The following is a 9,515-nucleotide window of genomic DNA, read 5'->3' as shown; positions in this document are numbered from 1 at the left end:
CATTTAACTACAAATTATTTGACACCTGCCTCATATAAAATTTTCTCCACGGCATGTTGACAGAGTCAACATGAATATCACTACTTCAGAGAGATGACCTGGGGAGAGGAGAGAGCACTTTCCATACAGAGGGATCCTTCTCTGACCCATGGGAATTGAGACATGTGCAAGAAAGGAACCTCTGACTATTCCATCTAGAAATTGTAACTGGGGTTTCTTGTGAAGCTAGAGATACCTGTACCATGCAAAAAATTATGGAAGTAATAATAGAATATTCCCCAAGCACGCTTATATTTAGGACTCTCTTCTTAGGGTCCTGTCCCATTCTCCTGTATGTAATCCCACAAACTTATCAGGAGGAACAGGTTAGACCAGACATTAGTGCAATTTTCACGATCACCACCAGAGGGCGGAGCTTCCTTCAGATGCGGTTCCTCCTTGTATTCAGGAGCTGGTTTCACTTGCCTGCTTTGTAGCCACAAGACAGAATATTCCTGCAGTATAGAAAGCGACTCTCAATTTCTGAGTGAGGAGTTTCTGTAACATCCAGATGGAGACTAGACTTGTTAGACTGATGTATTCCAGGGAACAAGGATCGTTTTCTTTTGCGAACATGCATCCTGTCACTCACTCAGTTCTTCTGATCATCTTAGTATTCAGTAAGTAACATTTTATTCCAAATGTTAATGATTTTTCACTTTCTTATAATTATGGGTAAGTTGTATTTTTCTTCTCTGACTGAAAACTCTCCTCCTGTACATTTCTACGATAACAAAGTGATTTTCTTGTAGGAGGGACCAATGGTGACTCAGTGAACCAGACAGAAGGCCCAGTGACTGTCTCAGAGGGGGCTCTCATGACCCTGAACTGCACTTACCAGACTGCTGGTTTTACTCCCTATCTCTTCTGGTACGTCCAGCATCTCAGCAAACCTCCTCAACTCCTCCTGAAGGGCTTAACAGCAGACAAGAAGGTAGAGCATGAAGGTTTTCAGGCCACTCTTGTTCAGAGTGACAGCTCCTTCCACCTGCAGAAACGGGCAGTGCAAGCATCAGACTCGGCTGTGTACTACTGTGCTCTGAGTGACACAGTGACACAGGGCTGCGGGGGAGCCGAGCACAAACCCAGAGTGCAGATGGGGCTCTGGCTGTGGGCAGCCCTGCAAGGGGTGTTCTTTCTCTCTCCAGAGGTACTGTCAAAGCACTTCCAGCTCTGATACTCAGAACCAAGGACATTGGAATTCTTGGATTGCCCTACAGAGAAATGTGGGGCAGGACAGTGTAAAGAGGAACCTAAGCGCTTTTCTCCCGTAATGCCTGGTTTCAGCCCATCCACATTTCCCCAGATGGCATAGAATCCCTTAAAGTGACATTAACTCTTCAATGACAATTCAGATTATATATGCTGAAATATTTCACAGTGTGTTAAGGAAAATTCCAGGGCACATTGTTGGTGGATGACTGTGTGACCTGGAGGCTAGTCTCTGGTTTTTAAAATTCAGGCCATGATTGTGTATCCTGCTGAGTTTCAGTGCAGACACTCCATTTTCAGGGACTGGAGATTTATTCTCTCTTTCCTTGACTTTTCCATAGCTTATGGTTGCTCCAGAAATGCTGCTGCCTAAGTAAGTTCCAGGAGGAGAGTTTCTGAGAAGATATTCCTTCTGTCAAGGGCCCTGCGTCTCAGAGCAGCCCACTCTAAATATCGCAGGTGTTGTGTGTATTTTTTGTATTCAAACTAGGTACAGGATATTCTCTTTCCTAGTAACCTCATCTCAGGGAAATTAATGCCAAAGAATGTTCCAATTACCATACAGCTGCACTCATTTCACCTGTTAGCAAGATTATGCTCAAAATCATTCAAGCTAGGCTTCAGCAGTACATGAACCAAGAATTTCTGTTGTAGAAGCTAGGTTTAGGAAAGGCAGAGGAACCAGAGCAGATCCAATTTCTGCTGGATCACAGAAAAAGTAACGGGATTTAAAAAATCTACTTCTGCTTCATTGACTACATTAAAGCCTTTGACTGTGTGGATCACAATAAACTGTGGGAAATTCTTAAAGAGATGGGATACCCAAGAAACCTGTATGCAGGACAAGAAGCAACAGTTAGTGCTGGACATGGAACAATGGACTGGTTCAAAATTGGGAAAGGAGTACATCAAGGCTATATATTGTCACCCTGCTTATTTAACTTATATGTGGAGTATATCATGTGAAATGCAGGGCTGGATGACTCATAAGCTGGAATCAAGATTGCCAGGAGAAATAACAACCTCAATGGTATGTAGATGATTCCACTCTGATGGCAGACAGTGAAAAGAAACTAAAGAAGCTCTTGATGCAGGTGAAAGAGGAGAGTGAAAAAGCTGGATTAAAACTCAACATTAAAAAACTAAGATTACATCATCTGGTCTCATCACTTTATGGCATATAGATGGGGAAAATGAGGAAACAGTGACAGATTTAATTATCTTCGGCTTCAAAATCACTGCAAATGGTGACTGTAGCCATGAAATTAAAAGATGCTTGCTCTTTGGATGAAAAGTTATGACCAAAGTAGACAGCATACTAAAAAGCAGAGACATTACGTTACCCACAAAGGTCCATATAATCAGAGCTATGGTCCCCAGTAATCATGTATGGATGTGAAAGTTGAACCATAAAGAAAGCTGAGTGCCAAAGAATTGATGCTTTCCAGCTGTGGTGTTGGAGAAGACTCTTGAGAGTCCCTTGGACTGCAAGGAGAACAAACCAGTCAATCCTAAAGGATATCAACCCTGAATATTCATTGGAAGGACTTATGTTGAAGCTGAAGTTCCAATATTTTGGCCACCTGGTGTGAAGAACCGATTCACTGGAGAAGACTCTGATGCTGGGAAAGATTGAGGGCAAGAGGATAAGGAGGTGACAGAGGATAAGATGGTTGGATGGCATCACTGACTCAATGGACGTGAGTTTAGCAAACTCTGGTTGATAGCAAAGGACAGGGAAGAACACACAATACCTGCAATATTTACAGAGTGAGCTGCTCTGATCCACAGGAACTTTGTCCTCTTGGAACTTACTTAGGGAGCAGCGTTTCTGGAGCAAACAGAAGGGATAGAAAAGTCAAGGAAAGAGAGAACAAAGCTCCTGGCGTGCTGCAGTTCCTGGGGTTGTAAAGAGTCAGACATGACCTAGGGACTGAACAGCAACAAAAACACGGAAAATCAATTCATCAATCAGTCATATTTCAGACACATGGAAGAAGTGTTTGTGTCCTCTTACAATCAGTTATCTTGGCAGCAGAGTGAGCTCTTTCACCTGCTCAAGAAACTAGAGAAAGTGTCCCGCCTCCCGAAGCGGGAGCATCTCCCCTCCCCTCTGCTCGGGAGCAGGAAGGCGGAGCCGCTTGGGTCACTGCTCTGCGTCTCTGATGCGATCGTGCCCAGTGCACAGAGAGTCCCTCTGCATCTCTGCAGGCTGAACTCCTGTCTGCACCTTCCGGGAGCAGCCTTTCTGGAAGGACAGTGGTGCGCGCAGCGGGCGGGAAGTGAGGTATATTTTACTGCTGGGCCGTCTGTGAGATGTGGCCAGGATACTAATCATTGTCATTTCAGAATTTATAGGCGTGCGTGAGTTGCTAATGGTGTCTGACTCTTTGTGACCCCGTGGACTGTAGCCCAACAGGCTCCTCTGTCCATGGAATTTTCCAGGCAAGATACTGGAGTGGGATGCTATTCCCTTCTCCAGGGAATCTTTCTGACCCAGGGACTGAACCCTCGTCTCCTCAATTGGTAGGCAGATTCTTTATCACTTAGCACCTGGGAAGCCCAATTTGTTGCCACAACTACTTAAATGCAGAGTTTAGTAGTTATAGTAGTTTTATGGTCTTGGCAGATGTCGTCACCATCTTCACTTAGGGAGAATCTGGACACCCACCTGAAGGTAAGCACTGCCTTCCTCCCTGACATCCTGGAGTCCTGCACACTGGGTGCTGGCCACCTGTGTACTGGGGGTTCAACATCTTAATAAACAGACCTAGAAATGGAGAGGGGGGTGAAAGAACACAAATAAATCTTAATGGTGGGGAAAAAAAGTATTCTAGCAGGTTTTATTTCGCTAGTGGTAACTCATCAGTTCTCTGCTTTTGGTCTGATCCCTCATTTCATGTACTGGGGTCCAGGCTAGTGGGAGTACAGACAGGGCATAGGGTTTTTTTTCTTTTTTCTTTTTTTTCTTTTTTTGCTTACCTGTTCCTCAATCAACTGAAAGCAATTTGAGGTAGGAATTGTGTCTGATTTTGGTTTCCACATTGTAGAAAACCCTGTAACTTTCCAGAATGAATGCTGAGGCTAGGGATTCCTGAAAATGCACAAGAGTTTAAGAGAATCTAGGTGATCTGCTGAGCCAGAGAGTCCTGCCAGCATGATAACTTCAACTCAAGATGCTAATTTTAGGTAGAGGATTGGTTCATTGAGTAGGACTCTGCACTCACATTGCAGGAGGTCCTGGTTCGATCCCGGGTAAGGGAACTAGATCCCACACGCCTAAAATAAGACCTGGCACACACAAAAAACAAAGAAAAAGAACAGCTCAGCAAACAGATGCGCATTAAAAATGACCCCAGTTTTGGTAAGAACTAACAAAATTAATTTTAACAGGTGAGAAAATATCTGTAGGTGAAAAAGACACATTTGAGTGTTTGAGTTCATCTGACTGAGTCACAGCCATTGTTACTGGATTGATAACATGGCCCTGAGAGCCCGTGTCAGGCAGCCTCCCAGCTGTCTGCAGCCACACGCTCCCAAGCCTTAGAATGGTGTATGTCAGCAAAGAACAATGGCAACAATTCTTACCATAATATAGTCAGACTTTGCATAAAATAAACCCTATCCTAGAGAAAAGAACAAGCTATTAAATGACCCCATTAAATCCTCTGCTGGGTTCACTTCACTAGAACAAATGATTGCACAAGAAACTAGACAAACAGGCTGACAGACACTGAGCAAACAGTTCTTTCCAGTGAGATCCCTGAATCCCTAATAAAACAAACAAACAGAAGGCAGATAAATACCACACACATGCCTCAGGAATGAAGAGTGCCTGGCTAATATATGAAGCATCTAAATTGACATTCTCAAAAAATGCTTAGTTGAATTAAAGCAAGAATGTTACAAGAGGTAAAAAGATGCTTCAAGAACCAGGTTACCTAAGTAAGGTCACCTGTTCCTCATGAGGCTAAAGGGGTAAGGTTTCTCTCCTCCAAGGATGGTCCAACTCCCCGCCTACTCTCCCCCCCAACACCTGCCTTGTGCTTATCTCTCTCTCTCTCTCTTTGTCAACATTCCTCCTCTCCTGTACAGAGGCCCACAACTTTTAGGTGTTTCAGGATCTCCATTTTCCTATTCTGTCTGAATCCCACAATGAGACAGCTGCACTATTTTTGGTAAATCCCTTGTGCACTGGTGCCTTGAAGCTGCCTCCATGAAGGAAGCTGGGCAATGTTAGTGCTCATCTCCTCTGTTTTCCTTATCTCTGTGCTCCCTGATGTTCAAGGTCCAAAAATAGTTTTCCAATTGGAAGATCAACTCTGCCATTATCAGTGAAAAAGAAGTCACATATTATTTTTATTGTGTTTTACAAATCAGTCATTCCATGATGAATCAGGATAATAACCTTGGCATTTACCTACAAATTATTTGACACCTGTCTTAGATAAAATTTTCTCCACGGCATGTTGACAGAGTCAACATGAATATCACTACTTCAGAGAGATGACTTGGGTTGAGGAGGAAGCACTTTTCATACAGAGGGATCCTTCTCTGATCCATGGGAATCAGAGACACAGGAAGGAGCCTCTGACTATTCCATCTAGAAATTGTAACTGGGGTTTCTTGTGAAGCTAGAGATACCTGTACCACGCAAAAAATTATGGAAGTAATAATAGAATATTCCCCAAGCACGCTTATGTTTAGGACCCTCTTCTTAGGGTCCTGTCCCATTCTCCTGTATGTAATCCCACAAACTATTATCAGGAGAAACAAGTTAGACTCGACTGTGGTGCAATTTTCACGATCACCACCAGGGGGCGGGGCTGCCTTCAGACGCGGTTCCTCATTGTATTCAGGAGCTGGTTTCACTTGCCTGCCTTGTAGCCACAAGACAGAATATTGCTGCAGTACAGAAAGGGGCTCTCAGTTTCTGAGCGAGGAGCTTCTGTAACATCCAGATGGAGACTAGATTTGTTAGACTGGTGTATTGCAGGGAACAAGGATCGTTTTCTTTTGTGAACATGCATCCTGTCACTCACTCAGTTCTTCTGATCATCTTAATATTCAGTAAGTAATATTTTATTCCAAATGTTAATGATTTTTCACTTTCTTATAACTATAGGTAAGTTGTATTTTTCTTCTCTGACTGAAAACTCTCCTCCTGTACATTTCTATGATAACAAAGTGATTTTCTTGTAGGAGGGACCAATGGTGACTCAGTGAACCAGACAGAAGGCCCAGTGACTGTCTCAGAGGGGGCTCTCATGACCCTGAACTGCACTTACCAGACCACATATTCAAATCGCTATCTTTTCTGGTACGTCCAGCATCTCAGCAAAGCTCCTAAACTCCTTCTGAAGGGCTTAACAGCAGACAAGAAGGTAGAGCATGAAGGTTTTCAGGCCACTCTTGTTCAGAGTGACAGGTCCTTCCACCTGCAGAAACGGGCAGTGCAAGCATCAGACTCGGCTGTGTACTACTGTGCTGTGAGTGACACAGTGACACAGGGCTGCGGGGGAGCCGAGCACAAACCCAGAGTGCAGATGGGGCTCTGGCTGTGGGCAGCCCTGCGAGGGGGTGTTGTTTCTCTCTCCAGTGTGCTCTGCTAGAGGTATAGTCAAAGCACTTCCAGGTCTGCTCCTCAGAGCCAAGGACCTAGGAATTCTTGGGTTGCCCTACAGAGAGGAATCTGGAGCGGGACAGTGCAGAAAGGAACCTAAGCGCTTTTCTCCAGAAATGCCTGTTTTCAGCCCATCGACATCCCCCCAGATAGAATCCCTTACAATGACATTAATTCTTCAATGGCAATTCAGATTATATATGCTGAACTATTTCACAATGTGTTAAGGAAAATTCCAGGGCACATTGTTGATGGATGACTGTGTAACCTGGAAGCTAGTCTCTGGTTTTTAAAATTCAGGCCATGATTGTGTTTCCTGCTGAGTTTCACCTGCAGACACTCCATCTTCAGTGACTGGAGCTTTATTCTCTCTTTCCTTGACTTTTCCATCCCTTCTGGTTGCTCCAGAAATGCTGCTGCCTAAGTGAGTTCCAGGAGGAGAGTTTCTGAGAAGATATTCCTTCTGTCAAGGGCCCTGCAGATGAGAGCAGCCCACTCTGTAAACATCGCGGGCGTTGTGTGTATTGTTTGTATTCAGTGGGTACAGGATATTCTCTTTGCTAATTACCTCATCTCAGGGAAATGGATGCCAAAGAATGTTCCAATTACCATACAGTTGCACTCATTTCACATGCTAGCAAGATTATGCTAAAAGTCCTCCAAGCTCTGCTTCAGCAGTACGTGAACCAAGAACTTCAGACGTACAAGCCGAGTTTAGAAAAGGCAGACAAACCAGAGCTCAAATTACTAACACCCTCTGAATCACAGAAAAAAGCAAAGGAACTTAAAAAAAAATCTACTTCTGTTTCATTGACTATTCTAAAGCCTTTGACTGTGTGGAGCACAACAAACTGTGGAAAATTCTTGAAGAGATAGGAATACCCAAGAAACCTGCCTGCAGGACAAGAAGCAACAGTCAGTGCTGCACATGGAACTGTCAGGTAGGTAGACCAGGGAAAAGGAAACGGCGGTGGCTACAGACAAGGCAGGGAAAAGCCCGCGAAAATGAAACAAAAGAAGGTCCGAGGACCCAAGTGAGGACGTCAGGGAAAACAAACAACACTCCTGGCTGGCCCAATTTACATAGGACAGGCCCAGGGAGAGATACACATGTAAATAGAGGAGCCAGACCCAGCTCTCTCTCCCGCGCGCTGGGGCGCTCTTCTCCTCGTGTCTTTAGATCCATGTGCTCTCACACCTCAAAGATGGATTTTCCTGCTATCTTCTAAATGAAATAGAGCTGTAACACTGAGCTGTAACCCTGATTTGTCTAAGCTATAACACGGTCCATTTGAGACCTGAGAGCTATAACACGGTCTATCCAAGACCTGAGAGCTGCGACACACCGAGGGGGCTTTCATGTCCGTCACTCCAAATCTCTGTTGTCAGGAGACAAAGAATCGAGGAAGATAACACTCGCGCGACATCTATGGTGCCCTGACTCGGAGATAACCTGGCTGAAACAATCTCCGCGTGGAAGAGGCCAAGCACGGCTGGAGCCCAACTCAGCGAAGCTCCCGCGGTAGAGGCGGAACGCGAAGAAAATCCAGCGCAGGGGAAGGCCCATCGTGCTGGAAACCGGGACAGCGGAAAGCCCACGCGGCCCAGTCTCAGATCCCAGAAGACCTCCAGTTAAGGTAAGAGGGCCTCGCTCCTCTGGCTGGAGGGACATGCCTAACGAAATCTTAATTCCTTTACAATCTCTCGTTTCTTGTTTCCTCGAACCTCCCGTGAACAGGCGGGCGGCAGGGGATGCAACTGAGGGACTCTGGAGAGGCTACTCTTAAGCATGTCCCAAAGGCACTATCTGCTGAGCCCCAGTAGCTGTTACACAAGCCGGTGGGGGTTCTTCTATCCTTTCTCTTCTCTGTGCCAAGGATCAGACCAAAGAAGCGGTGAGCACCGGTCAGATATTTAGCAAATTTTCCGGCGGGCTATGAAGGGGATTCCTTGGCACGTTTTTCCCACTGCTTTTTCCTCCTGTCCTTCAGCTCTCTCCTGGGACTCAAGCCCGGCCAAAACTAATAAAGTTCAGGCTCTGAGGTCACATTACAAAAATTCCTTGAGAGTCAAAGCGATAGATAAGAGGTAGACTTGTTAAGATTCAGAAAAAAGCGCTGCACTCTACAGGATACTGGCCATTGAATGCGGCCTGGCTAGGTTTTGTGAGAGGGGTAAATTCATATGCTAATGAGTGGTGGGATCACCCCAGCCATTGGGGAACCACCCACTCCTCCATCTCTTTCACAGTGCCTTGGAGCTGTCCTGCTACCTCTGGTGTGTCTGTTGGCTTATAGATTGGGGATTAAGGTTTTCTTGAATTTGACTTGTCATCTTAGACCCAATTGATTTTAATTGGTTTACATTATACCTTTGTGCTATGTCATTCTTTCATAGGTTGTGCTCTGCCATCTTCCCTCCTGTTTCATGCTCTTTTCCTGAGCCCCATCCAGACCCACAAGGTTGCCTCTACAATCTTCTGGAGAGACAACCAGAAAATAACTGGTCTTGGGAGGAAAATACTCTATAATATCCAACCCCCTAATCCTACCCTGTACTGGTCACACTGGAGACCTTGGGGACGCCAAAACTCCAGTCCGGGGGTCCCAGGAGGTCATCACGCCTTGACCTGCCTAGGGAT

At 45.2% G+C, this 9,515-nt stretch overlaps 2 gene segments (V, D, J or C); both read left to right on the top strand.

Annotated features, from left to right (window-relative positions):
* The first annotated feature begins 613 nt into the window (after positions 1-613).
* LOC128054745 (T cell receptor alpha variable 18-like) lies at positions 614-1,216 on the top strand. The segment is given in 2 exon segments: positions 614-659; positions 792-1,216. Coding segments are annotated over 2 exon segments (471 nt in total).
* A 5,059-nt stretch (positions 1,217-6,275) lies between these two features.
* On the top strand, positions 6,276-6,863 carry LOC128054744 (T cell receptor alpha variable 18-like). The segment is given in 2 exon segments: positions 6,276-6,321; positions 6,454-6,863. Coding segments are annotated over 2 exon segments (456 nt in total).
* Positions 6,864-9,515: the final 2,652 nt, after the last annotated feature.

This window comes from Budorcas taxicolor, chromosome 10 (genome assembly GCF_023091745.1).
Source record: "Budorcas taxicolor isolate Tak-1 chromosome 10, Takin1.1, whole genome shotgun sequence".
NCBI lineage: Eukaryota > Metazoa > Chordata > Mammalia > Artiodactyla > Bovidae > Budorcas > Budorcas taxicolor.
Note: the sequence above shows the minus strand (reverse complement) of the source record. Positions and strands in the feature narration are given on the sequence as shown.